The sequence below is a fragment of the Perissodus microlepis genome, chromosome 5, assembly GCF_051167445.1.
Source record: "Perissodus microlepis isolate ML-2025 ecotype Zambia chromosome 5, ASM5116744v1, whole genome shotgun sequence".
NCBI classification, from domain to species: domain Eukaryota; kingdom Metazoa; phylum Chordata; class Actinopteri; order Cichliformes; family Cichlidae; genus Perissodus; species Perissodus microlepis.
In genome coordinates this window covers 19,647,939-19,667,091 of record NC_140465.1, presented here as the reverse complement: position 1 = coordinate 19,667,091, position 19,153 = coordinate 19,647,939, and the positions used below count along the sequence as shown (strand labels likewise).

The window sequence follows — 19,153 nt, the reverse complement described above, 5'->3', positions numbered from 1 at the left end:
AATGACCAACTAACCAGAGGTATTTCTTGCAGCTCATTCACCTACACTACCTGTGAGATCTATGCGACTTCACCATTCCACCTGCCTCCCTTTTGTTCATTACTTTTATTTTAATTTGGGGCCTGAATAAAAAAAGTACAAAAAATTATATACAAGTCACAAATTATATACAGAAAACTTCTACAAAGAAAGTCATATAAATACATCAAGGTTAAGCTTAAGGTTTGTTCCTTCTTAACATGGCAGCATGTTGAATGAAATACACAAAGCACAGATTTTTTTTGCCTTTATTTTAAGCAGTGCACGTATTTTCCTTTTTCCATGATTGTCCAAACTCATTGAAAATATATTACATACAACTTCAATATTATATAATACAAGAGTTGGTTTTTAAATTATTTTTACATTGTTAACACTTTCTTTTACTGTTTTTTAAACTCCATTACTTTGAGCATCAAGTGTGTTTATTTTTGTTTAGCACAGCTTGTGTTTAATGGGAGCCAGAATGGGTACCAGATATTTATAGAAATGCTGTTTGTTAAATGTGAAACTAACAGAAGCTTTCAAATACAGGTGGAAGCAACATTTGCTTATTTACAGTAACCTACATGTCACCCACAAAAATGGTAACAGTCACTCAAACCACATTAAATATTTTTTACATGCAACAGGCGATGAGAAAAACAAGAATCAAAACTCACCACTATACAAGTCTCTGTTTTTTTGTTTTTTTAGCAAGATAAGCTGAATTAGTCTTGTATTTTTAGGCGGCAAAGGAACTGAAAAATAATGCATTCGTGACATCTGAAATACTACATTGTTAAATGTAAAATTTTAAACACTATTTTCCAAACCACAGAGTGTTGACCTGTCCAGGGCGGACACCCCACCTCATCCCCTATAACAGCTGTTCCCTTGTCAAAGTTTTTTTTCTCTACAAGAAATAAGAATTCTGCTGATTTAAGTCACTACAGTCAGAAAAAAACATCTTCTTGTCTTTTCCTAATCACTATTTCTTGACTTCAGTGGAAAAAGCCATGAAGTAAAAGAAAGATGTGGGGGAGGGCTCGACTGCGTTTATGTTAGACTAATCAATAATGTTACAGCAGATGCTGCTGATGAGCACCTGCTGTGAAACTTTAATGTTTCATGTAGGCTTCCTGTGCCTACACTAAAATTGGATAATGATAATCTTAAAGGCTAAACCTTAGATTTACTTTGATCATCATTTTTAATATAGGTCATGTCTTTCTTCATATATATTTTTTAAATAAATCTAAATTCTTTACAGAGAGAAACAACATCATAAAAGCTAATTTTGTTACAGCAGCCTAGTGTTCATACGTCGCCTGTAGGTTTATCATAGCCTGTCACTGATGGTTTAAAACATATCAGCAGGTTATGGCATAACATGGAAACTACTGGAGCTGGATTGAAATGGAACCATTTACCTGCATGATTTTTCAGTTATATTTTCATGAAAAATTGGATGGTGTGTCGCTTTGAACTGTGGGTTGGCTTTACCTACTGCCCTTTCACAAACCATGGTCCAGTGTATCCTATGCTAAAGGAGTTAAAAAAGGAAGCACTGAAGCACTTTCCTTAGTATGTAGAGATTTCAATCAGCTCCTATTATACTTCCAGGTCACTACATTCAAAGAAAAAATGACTATTCCATCCCAACCCAGGTATTCTGCCACTCATTTCAGTTTGCTGAGGAATTCAATCAATCCTTGGTGAAATTCTCTGGTTTTGTCAATATAGCAGGCATGGCGTGCTCCTTCCAGCTTCAGCACGAAGTGATTTGGGAGTTGTATGAGGTTCTTGTGGGACTGGGCACCCAGATTTGTGTCCTGTGCTCCAAACACAATCAGAGTGGGAGTCTGAAAAGGACACAGGACTAAGAAGTCAAAGAGGAAGACACCCATCCTACAACATAAAAAATACTCACAACAGTCTCAACAAAGAGCAAGTTTTCTGCCTCAATTGTGGGGTAAATATGCTGAAACAAGTTTTGAGAGAATCTTATATATCTATTACACACACACACACACACACACACACACACATCAGGGCTCACAAAATCGCTAGCCCGACGTCCCGGAGCGAACTTCTTATCTGGTGCGCGTCTATAATACAGTAAGTATTTATAGTCATTGTATTCAGAGATCGCATCATTATTTATGCCTCTCTCACCTGAATATTTTGGTACTGCTGTGCAGAGTAACTCCGGGTCCCAACTGGTGCTATAGGGATAAAACCGTGTAGCTGAGCACTGTTCTTCATGAGAAAGGGGAGGGAGTAATGTCCACTCATCGATGGGCTCAAAAGCACAGCTGCCCTCACCCCCAAAGACTCCATGAACCTTGAAAGGAGATCCACTCGACTTTGGTCAGTCTTCAGAGACTCCGAGTCTGGTGATTTTCCATATCCTTAAAATATATATAAAAGAAGGGGGATATAATTTAAATAAACTTAAATAGATAACACTACAACACTACGCTACATATATTAAAGCTAATTTATACCTAGTGCAAGAAACTCTCACAGGTTTAAGCTAAATTTTTTTTTTTTAAGTATTTAAAGTTACAATTCTTCGAGCATGCGTAGCACCATCTTGTGAGAGTACAGAATGTGACATCACCGGGTTGGTTGGTTATTGCTAATCGACTGACATTAGTTTGTGTCCGCTAACTAGTTTAGAGAACTGATAACAAGGTGGAAAACAAAGGGAAAAAAACTAAAATGTAGTCTAAGGAATCCCTTTTGTGCTGCCCCTGGCTGATAAAGGAGTTTTATGTTAATAATAAAATACAAAAAAATACAAAATACATAAAAAACAATAATAAAATACAAAAAAAATCAAAAAAAAAAATCAAAGATATACTGTTGTCATTCACTCTGTCTCTTAAGCAGTAACTGGTTATTCATTGCTGGCTAGCTGGACTGAAATGGGAAAACTGAGACGTTAGCCGTAATGTTCGGTATTGTAGAGTAGTTTATTATTGAGGACTGTGTGCAGGAGAGCCTGTTGGAGTGAGGTGTGCTGGTGGTTCACCGAACCAACAAGCTAAAGTTTCTCTTTACTTTTCCTAATGGTGTCAGGTATACATGTATATATTAAAGTCTGGTTTGTATCAGGGGTTAGGTCTTTTCTTTTTCAAACCACATCTAAAACACTTTACAAGATAACTGGTTACAAAAATAAATAAACCTCCAGGTTAGCCTCCTTCATTTACATTTGTGCTCTTCCTCACTTCTCGTATGAAATAACTCACTCAGTGAGATAATATTTTCAAACTAAAGAGTTTCCACAGCAGTTTTCCGAGAGAACTTCTAAGCGCAAAAATGTGAATCAGCTTTAATACATGTCCATTGTAAACAAAGCAATCATTCAGGAATTTGTGCAGAGTGGGATTTTAAAGTGTTTTCCAGCATTCCCTTTTGTCGTTTTAGGTGTTTCTAGTTAATCTGGTTGCTCAGTTCACCTTGATTTGGAGCAGAGTTGGAAACTACATGCAAACATCAAATTTCAAGTAAGGCTTGTCCTGCTTACATCAACCCAGATTTAAGCCCTTTTCCCAAAGGATGATGTACTTAATCACAAAGTGAGTACCAACAATCCATATAACATACGTAATCATACATCTGTGCTCATATATCGGCTGGCAAGAGTATGATAAACTAGACTGAAGTGAGCTTCAAGGTCTGCAATCATACAATGCAGGTAAAAATATTTTTAACCACAAGAGTGCGCTATTAACTCATGAAACCGGAGGTTGCTAAACCAACTGCACTATTGAATAACTACAAAAATGTGCATGAGAAAACTGCTGTAGCCTACTTTTTACTTTAAATGTATGCTGTCAGTCAACTCTTCTCATAAACTCAATACATTAATAAAACTTACTGACTCAATTCTCATTGTGAATATAATTTTGTTTTCATATAACTGAGGAACGGCCAATAGTGTGCAAACTTTGTTTTATTGTTTTACTGTATAATTAAACTTAAGTAATTATTTTGTAACTAATATACTGTTTCCGATAGCAAATACTTGTAATAAGCAAGATGATCATCACTAGTGACACTATTCTTAGTGCTTGTGACGTTTGATTCAACTTAAGTTCTACCTGGTAGGTCCATCGCCAAGGCCTGATATCCATTAGTTGCCAGCAGGGCCATGGTACCAAGTTCTTCCCAGGTTTTGGATGTGAAGGCCTGACCATGCAATAAGACAATTTGCAGCCTGCACAAACACATAACTGTGTTAACCGGGATTTAGAGCAGACACAAACCAATCCTGTGATAATCACCATCGCCATCTGGTTTATTAACTAATTTTGTAAATTGGTTTGCTATTAATTAAAACTGGAATGCATGCTATGTCCTCAGATAAGCTCACCTTGGCAGTATCTGCCGTCCAGCTCCATCCACTGGTAAAGCTTCTCGGAAGAACAGCGGGGGGTCTCCGGGCAGCTGTCCGGTGCGAATAGACACATTGATAGTTGGAAGTGGAAGAGGAGGGGTGGCCATTAGCCCCATTTTTTGAGCTTCCAGGGATGGCTCCATGCTGCCCTGGCGAATGGATGGCAGCAGAAGGTAGAGCAGTAACGTGGCCAACAATACCAGGCCCAGAACAACGAGACGATTACGCAAGAAATTCATTTCCTCGAGATGGAAGATCTAGAGAAAGCAGTAAACAGTAAATTGTTTGAAAGCCCTTCATATTATTCCGGTTCACACAATAGTGCTATTCGTCTGGCACTGTATAAATGGATGAAAGGACTAGTACGCAAACCTGTGGTTTTACTTGCACAATATGTGGTTACAAATTGCAAACTTCACCTGTATTGTTAAAGTATTTACTGTCACATTGCTGATAAACACAGCTGATTTTCATCTTCACATATAATAAATAGAGCTGACTGGTAACATTTTTAATGTAAAGCTACCAAAAAAGTGTTTGTTGCTTGGCAGTTCTTCACTTAATTAGGTGGACATTAACATTTAGAAGTGAATTGGTTTTCCTTAAAAGATTGAAGGTGAGATCCTTTGGAAACAATCATCTAAATGCAAGCTGAGACAGACTGAAAATGAATAATCCTTGCACACCCCGCATGAGACACTGTTCACTCTAAAGGTGCTTAATAAATGTCCATTGGACAAAAATGTTTGGGGACGGGTGGATTTGCAAGGTAACAGAATGAACAAATGAACAAAGAAACCTAGATACAGCCAGGATTAGTGACTCCAATTGTTTGGTGCTGCAGTGCAAAACAGTAAGACGACCAATATAATCGAGCCAAATAAAAATGACAGCTAGCACCAGCTAATTGTATTGCTCCGGTACTAGCTAAACCCGCACAATGGGACGCAGCGGGAGACGACCTGCATTATGCAGCAACATACCGACACAGAGGAGGTAATTAAACACGTTCAGTGACGGAGGGGCGAGGCTTTCTTCTCTATCGTCATCGTCCTCGGCGTTGCTGGTTGCCAGTGATGGGAAATGTTGCTGAAAGGCTTCGGTTCGCTGCTCGTTTGGATGGCTAATTTAGCTTTTCAAAGTGAGAGGAGAAATTGTACTTAAAGACAGCTGCACATCTTTATTCTTCTAACAAAGTAAAACCAATTACCCGGTCAATGAACGAGTGGTTGCCGATAAACTCAAAGTAGACTAGATATTAACCAACAGACGAGAAAGACAGTAGCGCAAACGCATTATAAAGAATTTTTGTCCGATATAAATTAAATCTACCACGACTTTAAACCGACTTTTTCTCGTCGGAGCACTTTAAGAGCTGCACACAACACTATTCTCAACGGCACTTCCCGTTAAAAGTTTCTTTCCCGAAAGCGAAGAAGTGAATTATTTTTGTTTTTTAAAGGTTTTGGATACTTGGTTTACTTTTAGAAAATGAACATAACAAAGCTTACAGAAATAAAAATAAAATAAAACAAAATAATAATAAATGTAAAGTGTAACTGAGTGCTCAAAAGAATGTTAAGCTTTAAAGTAAAATACAGTACACGCCATTTATCCCAGACGCTGTATAAAACAACCTATAACAAGATAGACTGGCATATAAGTACAGTATTTTTTCCAATAAAATAAAACACAATATGACAAAACAAATATCTCAAGTAAAATTTTTACAATAATATTTTTTCAATATTAAATAAGTAAAAAAATAAAATAAATACTATAATATATTAAGATGATGTTATAAGGTAAAACATCTCAAGTTAAATAAAGTAAAAATAAAACAGGATAAAAACATAGCAAAAAAATAAAATAGAAAAAAAAATAGCATTATAAAATTAAAAAAAGAAGAAGATGAAACCATAAACCAAAGTCATATCTCTGAAATGTAATTCAAATGTCTACCTGGACACCCCCAAACCCAAGACCATACTTTTAGTACTATCTCACATCAAACTTAACTCTTTAAATCTTTATGACATTTTTTTTAAATGTATTTGAACCGCAAGCCAATTGTGATAGGCTGTCCTAAAAAAAGGTATTTCATGCACAACCAGAACTTGTCATTTCTGTTAAAAAATATCCCATATTAAGAATTAACTTGTGTTCTTATATGAATTAAAGCACAGTGGTGGAGGGGTGATGATTTGGGTTTGTTTTGGTGCCACAGGACCTGACTATAATAAACGGCATTAATCCAAACATTGAGTCAACCATGAACCTCAATCTGATTGAAATGCTGTTGTGAGACCTTAAGAGTGCTGCCCGTAAATGAAGCTATGAACTGAAGCAACCATGTAAAGAAAAGTTTCCCAAAATTCCTCAATGATGTGACAAACTGTTAAAGTCACACAGAACACAGAAAATGCTTACTTCAAGTGACTGCTGCTAAAGGTAGCTCTAAAAGCTCTTTTTCATATGACTTTGTGCTCAGAATCTCCCTGACAAAACAGAACCTCCTTTCTGCTAAGAGTAAGGAAATAACAGACAAACAAATCATATATAAAGAAATTTTAATAATGTAATTCTCTAATGCAAAAGACGAATATGAAATGTTTTAAATACAGAACACTTTGATTTTGTTAATTTGCTTTGAAACAATAACCAGTACATTTCAGTTACATTATTTATCTTAATATTGAACATAATTACTGATCACAGAATCACAAAATCTGCTTTAAATAGTTAAAAACTTTCTTCTTGTTCTCGTTCTAATCAAGTTTTACTGTGCAAGATCTTTCTTTTTGTGCTTTTTGCATACTATTTGAAATAATATGTTGAGAAACATTTGCTGTAAAAGAATATCATGTTTATTATTTAAAAAAAGACTTAAAATTTTTTGGATACTTCTTAAAAAAATAAGATGAAAGCTGATGGAGAGAGATATAACAACCATTGAGGCAACCCTTTGATTTTCAGCAAGATTCACAGTGAAACAGAGTATTTCCAATGTGACACATTACACGTGAAAAGCCACTATAGCACTGTCATGCACTGACAGTATTCACTCAGTTTCGTCCCTCACGACATGTAATGACACCCAGTCCAACTCTGCATGAAAGTAAAGTGCAGAACTTGAAGACCTATGCAATATAAGTACATATAACATCACAATTCAACACCAGCTGTGCAATTCTGAGACTACCGTGTTTGTGAAAAACCACCTGCTGGCTTCTTTCATAACTCATTTTAGCTACTGAAACTAGTACCTACTGTATAAAACATGCAACTGCTCAGCTATATTGGGAACAAACAATTCTGAACTTGCACCTACAGTAATTGCTGTTCACACAGTATCACTGGCAAGATCCTTGACACAACTTTTTTTTTTTCAGTAGGCTAATCAAAGCAATCCTGTACATTTGGTTATGAATGGAGCGAACATATAGCCTATTCCAGTACATCAGACACAAGCTGAAATCAGCTATAATCAGTTATATTGAACTTTTAGCTGCTCCCTGCTTTCAGGGGTCGCCACAGCCGTTAGCTCCACATGTTTGACTTGGTAGATTTTTTATACCGGATGCCTTTCCTGATGAAACCCTAAAGGGATCTGTTTTGTCTTCCCAGAATCAAACTGGGGGCTATTTGGCTTGTTGGGCAAATGTGTAAACTACAGTCAGTTATAGTGTCAAGTTGTGTTTAAATTGCCAGTCTGATATATTTCCTAATGTTTTATGACCTGTTTTCACAGTGATATCCATTTAAGTTGATGGATACCTTGTAACATGTATGTATTTGCTCTGCACTGTTAGGTTATAATAAAATTGTTAGACATGATGGAGTTTATATCAATATAAAGCAAGGACATAAAGACTGCAACTGCAAAAGAGAGCCGGTTTCAGCCCTGTTAAGGCACACTATTGAACTGAAAACGAGCAGGTCCATCCTTGATGTTTTTCTAAGCAAAAAAATACAAAAGAGATTTAAGACTGGCTTGTATTTCATTTATAAGACACTTAAGAGCTCGATATTCATACTATTATAATGTAGTGTCTGTTTTGCCATGAGGCACCAATAACCTGTAAATATGTGTGCGTCTGTTCCCTTTTATCCACGTTTTCTACTTTAAGCCATGTGTTGTTGTTCTGATGTTACACCAATCATAAAAAAAAGCTTTCAAAAATAGATATCTTTGGCTTCTCTTCACTGTGGAGACAGTAAAACATTTACACTAAGGTCCTGTAAAGCTACTCAACATCCATTTATCTGGTGATTACTCTGAGAAAAGACTGATTTTAGACATGATTTTCTACAAGGTAATGTTGGTGGTAGGACATTCATTTCAGCCCATTGTTATAATGATGGATTGCATTTATATAGCGCTTTTCTAGGCACCCAAAGCGCTTTACAATTCCACTATTCATTCACTCTCACGTTCACACACTGGTGGATGCAAGCTACAGCTGCCCTGGGGCAGACTGACAGCAAGTTGTTGCTGCAACTTGCTACCCACAGATATTTATGTTCCATCGGTCTGCATGCCAGGACAAAAACAGCTTGGGGAGGTCTCAGATTACTTGGTATTGTCAATGCATCAATATAATTTCCATATTTATGCATAAAAGTCTAAACTGTCCACTTCTAGGCTCGCTGAAACAGTAAATAGTTAGTCTCTGTTTCCTCAATGCAGAAGAGTAAGGAGTCCGAGCGGAAGTAAAAGGCAAAGAGGCCAAGTCCCTAATACAGAGGAGGCTCTATTGGGCTCTTTTTCTTTCAAAGTACAGTCATCACCCCTGTACCCACTGTAGCACTGGCACTGGAAGTGCTTGCGGAAAAAAGTCTTCTCAGTTTGGCTGAGCATTCCTGTAACCTTGAGCTGGCCACTCTGACTAGTTATCTTGTGTGTTGAAGGGCTGAGATGCAGATATATATCGCTGTCCGATATTCTGCGAAGACAGCGGCCGCTGAAATTACATAGCACACGACTGCAGTGCTCTGCTGCTGTGGACACATTGAGCAGGTACCGACCCAGCGGTCCCTTAAGATAATCATTTAGGGTTGAGCAGTTGGCCTGGAAGACAAAAAAGAAACGTTAACTTGACTTGCCACTAATCACCAAGCAGTTCAGCATCAAAGAAGCATAGAAAATACTGTTCTTACACTGCTGCTTGCATGAGAGGTATCGCCCCAGAAGATTACACCTGCAGCTCCAAGTGCAACACTCTCACCGATTGTGGAGACCAAATCTGTCTAAAAAAAAAAACAGTTCAGGGCTGTTCAGTGAAATCATACAGTAACCTGTGTTTTAGTAGGACAGTCAAATATACACACATTTTATATCCAGTACTAATGTCTAGTTGCCAGTTGAATGAGATTTCCTAACAGCTGTATATGGAAGGTGTAAGTGACTATAGATACTGATTTAATTTTAAAGTAAATCAGTCAAATAAGTTAGATGCAGGAGTCAGTTTCCTACTCTAGCAGAATAAAATGCTTACAATAGTCTACATTTAATACTCTATATCTCTGCACACCTAACCTGACCTGTCTTAAAGAATCAAATAGAATCAAACAATGACCCCTGGCTGTTTGTTAGGAAATAACTGTAAGATCTGTCTTTAGGTGTGGTTTGTTTATGGCACAAAATTAAATAGACTTACCATCTGGATTTTTCAAGTTACAGGATACAGTAATATGTCCACTGAGTTGTACATATTACATATGCCTTTTCTACTACTGTAGTTTAAAAAGTGATGTTTAAAAACTGGAAATCCACTCACCTTCCTGGACTGCTATACAGGATTAAAAAAAAAGAATTGGGTAGTGATTTGAACATCACTCAAAAGAACAAATGAATGCTATAGAAAAAAAATCTATGCTTTTATAATTAGGTATTTGGAATCTTTGTCTAGTTTTTCTGTTCTTATTTCTCAGAATGCAGGACATTTGGATAATAACTCCACCAAAACATTAAAATTGAGAACCTGAAGATGTTTGTGCTGAAGGACAACAAATTGGTGTGTCTCCGGCAGAAATAGATGGTATAGTTTTATTTTTTAAAAAGTATATTTATGTTCATCAAATTTAGGCTAATGTTGGCTTTGTTTGCTTGTGTGTTGTTGCATAATGTAAATATAATAATAATGATGATGATCTAAATTAAATCACACTTGTATTGATCAAAGTGTAATCGTCTAGTATAAAATGCTGTTCTAGCCAACTAACCTCAGTTAGGAGAGTCGTTTGACTGATATAGGTAGGTCGGGTGTAAACATAAACAGGACGTGCTAATCCATCCCCAACAGATGCCAGGCGCATTGCCTCCTTCACCCTGTTCCGGACAAAAAGGCGCCCTTGGCTTGTTGAGCGTAGCACAGGTTCCATGTATACTGACGGGAAAAGTGCTGTACATTCCATCCACAACCAGTTGAGATGATTATTGCGGTCCACCTCCACTGAAGGACAGTGGCCTGTGTAGTTTTGCAGACCATTCTTGTTGTAGTCATGGTTGTAACAATCTGGAAACAGGTAGAAGCCCCACAGCTGATTGGGCCTCATATTCTTGGCCAGTTTCAAAGTCTCCTGCATGAATCTTTGAGCCGATAGCTCAAATTCTTGTTCTGCAACTTTCTCCACTTGTTTTGAGGTCCATGTAGGGTTCTTTTTGGCTATCATTGCACAGGATTTATTTCGATAGATAAGTTTAGCATCCCAATTTCTGACCCATATAGGGCGCCACTCCTCCCAGTCAATAACAGCCAAACCTTTTGCCCCTGGCACTTTTATGTATTTTTTAAGGCCTTCAGGCATCTTTTTTGAGTGCTCAGTGAGGCTGACAAGCTGTGGAAGGCCTCTATTCACCGCACTGCCATCATGCTTATAATAGGGATACAACCCAAGACGTTCCTTATAGAAGATTGTAAGGTTTTGCCCCACAAAGCCCTCATTGGGGGTTGCTACAATGTCAAACTGGCTCAAAGATAAAGTTACTCTATGTCGTGGTTCACACTCCTGTGTTGGGGCATTCCAGGCAAGAAGAACTGGCTTCTGGGTATATAATGGCCTTCTTGTCTGCTTTATATCTGCAGAACAAAAGGCTGTCCACGATGTAAACACAGTCAGAAGCAACCAGGGCAGCTGGCCAGTTGTGGTGAAGAAAGGGTGAAATGCAGCCTCCATGGTTACAGCTCACCCTTCACCCCTCTTTGTCTGTAAAAGACAAAGCAGTTTTGTTAAATTCAGCCAAAACCTAAACGAAATAGTTCAAATCTTAGATATATAGATATGGAAATCGTTCGCAAGAAAAGCAAGCGAGCTTTGCTTGCGAGCTTTGCTCACGAAGGTTTCTGTGAGCTATTACTACATTATTACCTCATTACTCATTTGTATTTCCAAATAATACCAAATAAAGTAATACAAAAAAAACTTCCTCTATTCTTCAGGAAGGAAATTAAAACTACTTTTACTTACTTTGAAAATAGTTGTGGGAGGATAGCTAAATAGGCTACTGGTAAAAAATGTAATGTTAATATATATATACATATATACATATATACTTAAAAAAAATACATTACCGAACGTTACCTCGCCGTTAGCTCAAAGTTTCATTGAAACGGACTACCGTGCTAAGTTAGCTAACGGCTGTCTTCTTCGTGTCCATTCTAACCTGTTCCGCTGAAGCCGAAAAGTTAAGTTTATTCCATTCATGTAATCGTCGGGTAAGTTATTTTCCACTGCCCTGCCATGTGAGGAATAACCTCACTTTTTTCTATGCATATCGATGACTACTAATTAATCAATTCTCCCAGACCATGGCAGGAGTGGTGAGTTGAGCAACAACAGTTCACTGCATTTACTTCCTGAGTAGGGGGGTGTTCAGTTATTGAAAGACGTATTTTATCCGCGTTTTCCCGTTTATCTTCCCAACAGTGTTTCTATCATTTTACATTACTTTACAGAATAAAATATTTCACCATGATCACAGCTTCATATGGCTTGAATTTGAGGGTAAATGTACATAGCAGTAAAACCTACCCCCCTCCTCGTGAATTAATATCAAGTTAGCCTGTTTTTCGAGTTCTGCCCTCAAGGAAGTTTCACTGATAAAAGCGAATCTTAGATTAAAATCTAGTGTTTTGCTCCTGATTTAGATCTGATTATCACCCTAACCTGAATGGATGAACTGCAGCACTCGGAAGTGGAATGGAAAGGTTATTTTGCTTCCTTTTGTTTAAACAAGAGCTTAATAAATGCAAACTAAAAAATATTAACTATACGAAAGTTTTTTCCTAAAAAAGTCTAGTATCCATGATATAGTGTATTTAAATCGATATGCACTATAGATGATTGATGCATTTTCATCAACTAGCTTAAATGACCTGCAGATCACACTAAATTTTGGAAATGGTGACCTCTCAGGTTTATAGGCTTAGTTTGTCACCTTTACAGTGAGGTTGATTTGAATTGTTAGGCAGTGTAGAGCGAGAAAAACTCTCATGTGCAGTGGTCCCCTGCATTAAAATATAATTGATAGCATCAGTTATACATCTCAAGATATTTTTTAAACATTTTTTTAAACACTAAAAAGTGGTATGCCACTGCTGTGAATACCTTCAATTTCTTTTTAAAACTGTCATTTTTTAAAAGAGTAGTAATTATGTGTCTTACCAGCAGTCTTTTCTTTTACTTTATAATCTCCAAATGAAAGTGGATCAATCAAGCTGTCCACTTGTTAAAAATAAATACAGCTCAGTCCTTGTGCTCTGTGCCAAGAGTCTAGAAAGTTCTCCTAAGAGATCTGTCTAACAGAGGATACAAAAACAGTTGTTCATTGCTATTTAAATGTCCAGGAAACCCCACCTCTTAACCACTAAGTTGCACACGCAAGTGCAAACCCCTCACTTTATATTCTTACCTGGTCTTAATTTTAAAGCGTGGTTGTTAATATAGGAAGCTACTTTCATCACTAAAACTCAGTGGTGTGACAGGATTTCTGCCTGCTGGGTCTTACATAAATCAAGTGTAAATTTTACATGGGTAGGCCACATTCACACAAACACATTGGGTTTTGCAAAACAATACATAATCCAGTGTGAGGATCCTAATATATGTTGTCAGGATCATGGTAAGTAATATCACAGTAATTTAATACTTACTGTGACACTTGGAGACACACAGACTGCTCCCTTTCAGCTAATTAAATCAGATTACTGTAAGTGGTGGGTTCCTGCTAGGCTGCATCTGAACATAGTTTTCAGTCTCCTCTGTGAGAAACAGGAGTCTGAGACCTTTGCAGTGATTTGACCAACATACAACACTGACTTTCTTCAAAGTGACCAGCATTGCAGCTTCCACTTTTTATAGCAACAAAGGAAATTAACTGATGTCTTTGCAGATATTATCTTTGTGTTGCTAAAAATGTTCTTCTATCTTAAATATGAGATTATTAACATCAACTTAGTACTGAAATAAATCTTTCACTTGGTGTTCTTTGTAGCGGACAGCAGGAGTCCCGTTTTCAACCTACGCCCATACTTCAGGAAGCAGAATGCTGAGTGAGACAGAAAGGATTGTACTCAAAATTGTAGAAGGGGAGTCAGATGTATAAGTATCAGGGGAGGAGGTGGAGAAGGGCCAGACGCTAGAGCACGAAGGTGAGAGCTCAGAGAAAGACAGCAGCTTTCGAGGAGCCTGAGCAGGAACAAAGTGACAGCACCCACCATCCATTATGAATCCAAATAAACATTTAGTCTAGAGCTCTAAGATTTTTTTAGCATTGCAATATGTAGAAGTGGAAATTAGAGCCTTTTTTGTTGAACACACACACACATATATGCATAAATTCAGTTTAAAATTTATTAAACTGTTTATTCTGTTGATTTGTTTATTTAATATTAGCTATGTGTCTAGTAAACTCTACCTCTCCTTTCTTTATCAGTCAGAAGACTAAAGATAAAACTGTAATTTTTTAAATAATATGTTTGTTTATGTATTTGGTAGGAACCCCATTAGCATCGTTCTAAAGCACAGCTAGTCTTAAATACATTTGGTTAATAGGATATTTGCTGCATTTAAAGTTGATGTATTTAAAAGTATAAAATAATGTAAAAGTTGGGTTTTTTTTGTTAAAGCTTTTGAGTTTTACTTTTTTACTTTACACTTTACAGAGTTTCTGGTCCCTGTTTTGATCTTATTATTTTGCTGGTATTGTTTCTCCTTCTCATCACTGGGCTTGTTCCTTCCGTCTTCCACTCTGTCTGTGTCATGTTTAAGTCTTCCTGTCTTGTAGCATTTATTACTTCCACCTGTCTTTTTTGTGCCTCGTGTCATGTCGCTCATCAGTCCGCAGAATATAAAAATAGTCCTGTCCTCGTTTTTTTGCCCTTGTCAGACTGTTTCCCGTTGCATTCGGTGCCTCTTTCCACACATCTTGATAAGAACATTGTTGAAACTGTGTTTTTCTTTTTCTTCCTTTAAACACAAAATGTAATATTCCAAATGAGCATTTTTTAATGTGTCCACCAGAAACTCCAAGTAACATGTAACACTTTGCCGCTTGTGACCTCTGATTGTTATCGTGTCAGGTTTTCAGCAATAACAAATGAAATGTAAACTAGACTGAGGTGCACATTTTCCACTTAATCAGAATCCACCCAGTTATTTTCCACAATCTGAGTTATCGACTCTCTTTCCTTTGAAAAGAGTTTTCTATAGAAAAACTCATCAACATGCTTATAACAACAAAGCACATATTTTCATTCTTGACCTTTATAACCCAATTGTGCTATTACTTACACCTTAAGAAAAAGCTGTCAGATATATCTATTAGAAGGTGGAATAATTTAAATACTCCTTTAAAAAGACAAAATAATATATTGACATTACTGCATGGCTTAAAATGTCATGTGACCTGTCAGCAAAACCAGAGGATATGTGGTTTGCTGAGTCAATTTCATTAATCCTGAGACTGCAATTCACCTCGTGGCCTTTTATATTTGTTCAGCTGTGAGAAAACAAACAACAAAAAAGTAATAACATGGCATGTCTTCACCAGACTGAAAACAGTACGTACCCACAGAGGGGGCAGGGGGAAAGCCCAAAGACTGCAGCAGAGATACTTCATAAAAGCAATAAAGTGTAGTGGTTTTGGCACTCAACTCTTTATCCTCTAAGAAGAGCAATATTAGACAGCTTTGTCAAAAAACCCTTTCCCATGGTGACTGCATTGATAGTCTTTACTTCTGTCTTAACTTCATCCATAACTCATTAGCAGATGCTCTTATACACGCTTTACTTCCAAGTGCTGGTTTGCCATCGCAATTTCCTCTACAAGTGCCTAATTTCGTTGCAGGTGGAGGTCATGAGCGACATTTCAAATACACATCCACCTTCAGCTCACTCCAGTGTTTAAAAACTCTGTAAAAAGATTCAACTGCCTGTTATATAAAGGATTATTTGGCAAATAGTTTCTATGAGCTTTGAGAGTTATATAAAAGTTCATCTTTCTTTAAATAATTGACTCTTTTACTGAAGTCAAATTCAAACAGGATAGCAAAGCCTTAGCAAGTCAAACTACTGAAAACTTAAAAGTACTCCAATCCAATCCTCGAAACTTGAAATATTTTAAAACTTTTAATAACATAATTTAATGTGATTACTTGTATTAAAACTATTATGTCCACCGGGGCCAGACTGATGGCTTTATAGTCATGACTCCACATTCCCAGAAGGCACCTGAATAGTTTCCAAGATTAGTGGATGCCATTCCCATGCAGGTCTAAATTCCAAGAGCTAACCACATTACAAATGTCAGATGTGGTTACCATATATGGCAGGGGCTTTAACCCCCTCCCCTTGCTAGAAGATCTTAATTTCCCAGTGTAATTAAACTGTAGTTATCTATCCATCACTGTTAATATAGAAACCCCGACGACTGTCTAGGGCCAAAAAAAGCACAAAAGATTAACATGAGTGTCCATGTTAATCTTCTTTTGTCTTCACTGCTCATACTGATTTTTACTGGAAGATTTCATAATGAACTATGATTATGTGAAGTTACGGTACATTGAAATGTTCATCTGTAAAGTTTGGATACAGAAAAGGAATGTGATTTAATTCAGCATTTTATTTTGTAATTAAAAAACAGTTATAATAAATTAAAAGTTAAACATTGTATGTCAAACCAGCAAAGAAAACAACAGGATCTGTCATTAGACTCACTGCTGCGGTGCACATCTTGTGGCTCTGAGGTCACTGAAGCCAGTCCTTCCAACATTAAATTGTGACATTAAGGGTTTGTGAGCCACTGATTGTCAACTCATTGGGCTGTCCCATAAGTAGATCCTGTTCCATGCATAATGAAGCGAGTCATAATGTCAAAAAAACGTAAGTGTGCACTGGCAACTTTTCAACTCTTGCTCAGACCCCTTTGGAGGGAAGAACATTACATTCTCCTTCAACTCTTTGAGTTTTATGAATCAAACCAGAAGACAATCTACTGCTAAATATTCAGGCCTCAGTCATGTGTCATCCCAAATCTGCACACAGTCACACTTACATGCACACAAACCAAGATCTGTAAACTGATTTTCCCCAGCTTGGCACCATTCTAGATCCCCACTGGTGACCTATTTTGTGTCTTAACTGCACACAAGCCAAAAACAGATCACATGCAGAGGCTCAGCACACAATGCATCAGCCTGTCCACTTAAGGGCATCAAATATATCAAGAGATCATGTTATTTTGAAAGGTGGTTCGGGCTTCCATCTGCAGTGGAAGCCGAAGGACGGAGTTGACACAGTGGCTAGTCCGAGACGCTCCTCAGACATTGTCAGGCTTCACAGATGACAACTGGGAAATCTACATGGATGCACGGATGGTCCAGCTTTATAATTCCCTGTGAGGATACAAGAAAATAAAACGATTTGGACACATGCTACAGAGATCTGGTGTTAGTGTGTAAAGTCTTGCTTTAAAATTTTAATTTCCTCACCTGAGGTGTGAGGTTTTTCTGAATCTTCTTCAGCTTCGCTTTTTTACGGCCATTTCTTGTCACAATCGTCTCTTCGTAGAACTCATGGGCCAAGTCACCGTCTTCATCAAAGAACATTGAGCTGGAGCAAAGACACAAAATTACTTGCGCACAGTAATTATTTTTAATACACACAAGCTAGCTTGCTTCTTACGCACGTATTGTGTAAATATATCTGGTCCACATACTCTAATTTGTGTACCACAAAGAACACTACATCCACATAAGTGTGGTTTTAAGATGTCAGACTTAAGGTGTCAGAATACACCTTAAGCCACTTCCCATTCATGTGTGATGTGCAAAAAAGAGAAGAAAGAAAGAAAGAAATGTTGGCTAAAATGAAACAGTGTCTTCCTGTGGGTTAAACGGCTGGTTTTAAAAGGTTAACAGTGTGAGGGGAAAAAAAACAAAAAAAACAAAACAAAATGAAAAGCAAACAACCAGCTCAGTATAAAAGTGGTGCGTAAGAGGGTAGTTAAAACCACTACAGGTCTGTAAAAGTCTGCTTGTGTCCAGTCTAAATACAGTGTGGAGAATAAAAAGAGCACTGCTTTTGAGTTGGAACCTCAGTCTACTCAAAAACCCACAGACTGCTAATTAAAAACGACACAAGTCAACAACAATGTCATAAATGAGTGTCTTGGTGTATGACGACATTACATTTACCTTCTTCTTGTAAAGACAAAAGGAGTGGCACCCGGGAAACTTCGAACTCTTGCCAGTGTCTGCTCATTTCCATCTTTGGTTGGATCGTCTGAACTACCTGAGCCAGAAAAAGGCCAAAATCCTTTGGATTTGGAGCCGCTACCTCCCATCTTCAGCTGCAGCACATTATTTTCTCGGGTCCCGAGGCTGCCAGTGGTGCTACAGTGTTACTGTACAAGATGAAATGTGCCTTCAGGGTGTGACACCTGTGAAAAGTGGCATATAAAGGGTAGCTTTAGCTGCTTTCAGGCAAAACATAATGGCACGTATTGATTTATTTAGTCATTTTTACAAAATGCTACTTTAAGAAAGGCCGAGACCTGACTTTTCTTTAAACAAGACCATTCTGGACTGAGTTCAGTTATGATCATTTTCTGCTGTAGGCCAGAAGCATGACGGTGCTAGAATAACACAGCAGCCAAAAATCGCACACGCAGTCACGCTTCGGTGTCACGAATTACAAATGGTTAGATATGGAGTTTAAATCAAACACAGCAACATGAAAATCTGCTTCTATCTGTCTAGTAGAAGACTCGGTAACATTTTGAAGCCATAGCAGTTAGCTAGTAAGCCTTTCCCGACACCAAGATCAGTTTGTCACCAGTGCTGAGAAACTTATCCCGGCTGCACTAATCGTAGCTGCTTTTATGCCACTTTATGTACCGTCTGCTAACATCACCATTAGCTTTATTACTAGCATTAGCCAGGTCAACATGTTCCTAAACAAAATAACGTTTACTGACGTCGCCATGGGTTAGCATGGACTGATTTAACAGTTCGTGCTGTTCCTCGTCGCTTTAGCTTAGCGGAACACATACCTAAATTGCGCAGCAGTGTGCTCGTAGGTAAGAAATTCTCTTTGATGAATTTATGTTACTGGCTCGCTAATTCTGTACAAGCACAGACCTCATAACACACAAAGCTACGCTAAGTTGTTTATGCTATCTGACGGCCACGTTCTTCTTCTGTCTTTTCCCTCTGAAGCTTG

The 19,153-nt window shown here is 37.6% G+C and overlaps 3 protein-coding genes across 6 annotated transcripts; all 3 read right to left on the bottom strand.

The window, feature by feature from the left end:
- Positions 1 to 271: 271 nt before the first annotated feature.
- abhd14a (abhydrolase domain containing 14A) lies at positions 272 to 5,807 on the bottom strand. The gene is made up of 5 exons (XM_084928606.1): positions 5,413 to 5,807; positions 4,406 to 4,686; positions 4,134 to 4,249; positions 2,197 to 2,432; positions 272 to 1,883 (listed from the first exon to the last, which is right to left on the bottom strand). Exons 2-5 carry the CDS (start codon positions 4,666 to 4,668, stop codon positions 1,701 to 1,703), a joined length of 798 nt encoding a protein of 265 aa, XP_084784732.1. The 5' UTR covers positions 4,669 to 4,686; positions 5,413 to 5,807; the 3' UTR covers positions 272 to 1,700.
- A 1,175-nt stretch (positions 5,808 to 6,982) lies between these two features.
- Positions 6,983 to 13,240, bottom strand: hyal2b (hyaluronidase 2b). 4 transcript variants are annotated; one of them, XM_084928603.1, is made up of 4 exons: positions 13,097 to 13,240; positions 10,655 to 11,638; positions 9,590 to 9,679; positions 6,983 to 9,500 (listed from the first exon to the last, which is right to left on the bottom strand). In XM_084928603.1, the coding sequence occupies exons 2-4, from the start codon at positions 11,606 to 11,608 to the stop codon at positions 9,111 to 9,113; spliced, it is 1,434 nt and encodes a 477-aa protein (XP_084784729.1). In that variant the 5' UTR covers positions 11,609 to 11,638; positions 13,097 to 13,240; the 3' UTR covers positions 6,983 to 9,110. The 4 variants fall into 4 exon arrangements, with proteins under 4 accessions (XP_084784729.1, XP_084784728.1, XP_084784727.1 ...); XM_084928602.1 differs by lacking the exon at positions 13,097 to 13,240 and adding an exon at positions 12,096 to 12,390; XM_084928601.1 differs by lacking the exon at positions 13,097 to 13,240 and adding an exon at positions 12,014 to 12,389.
- Positions 13,241 to 16,533: 3,293 nt separating this feature from the next.
- tusc2b (tumor suppressor 2, mitochondrial calcium regulator b) lies at positions 16,534 to 19,153 on the bottom strand. Its single transcript, XM_084928605.1, has 4 exons — positions 18,984 to 19,153; positions 18,127 to 18,371; positions 17,422 to 17,542; positions 16,534 to 17,325 (listed from the first exon to the last, which is right to left on the bottom strand). The coding sequence occupies exons 2-4, from the start codon at positions 18,273 to 18,275 to the stop codon at positions 17,260 to 17,262; spliced, it is 336 nt and encodes a 111-aa protein (XP_084784731.1). The 5' UTR covers positions 18,276 to 18,371; positions 18,984 to 19,153; the 3' UTR covers positions 16,534 to 17,259.

Bases quoted from the DNA above. Each gene is read 5' to 3' on its own strand.
- tusc2b (XM_084928605.1), bottom strand. From the start codon at position 18,275: ATGGGAGGTAGCGGCTCCAAATCCAAAGGATTTTGGCCTTTTTCTGGC. The intron at 17,543-18,126 runs GTAAATGTAATG...TCTTTGCTCCAG, and splicing joins TTTGTCTTTACAAGAAGAAG to CTCAATGTTCTTTGATGAAG. The intron at 17,326-17,421 runs GTGAGGAAATTA...GTATCCTCACAG, and splicing joins AGAAAAACCTCACACCTCAG to GGAATTATAAAGCTGGACCA.
- abhd14a (XM_084928606.1), bottom strand. From the start codon at position 4,668: ATGAATTTCTTGCGTAATCGTCTCGTTGTTCTGGGCCTGGTATTGTTG. The intron at 2,433-4,133 runs GTAGAACTTAAG...ATATATTTTAAG, and splicing joins CTTGGCGATGGACCTACCAG to GATATGGAAAATCACCAGAC. The intron at 1,884-2,196 runs GTGAGAGAGGCA...TGTCCTTTTCAG, and splicing joins AGCAGTACCAAAATATTCAG to ACTCCCACTCTGATTGTGTT.
- hyal2b (XM_084928603.1), bottom strand. From the start codon at position 11,608: ATGGAGGCTGCATTTCACCCTTTCTTCACCACAACTGGCCAGCTGCCC. The intron at 9,680-10,654 runs GTTAGTTGGCTA...TTTTTTTTTTAG, and splicing joins AAACGACTCTCCTAACTGAG to ACAGATTTGGTCTCCACAAT. The intron at 9,501-9,589 runs GTAAGAACAGTA...TTTGTCTTCCAG, and splicing joins CCTCTCATGCAAGCAGCAGT to GCCAACTGCTCAACCCTAAA.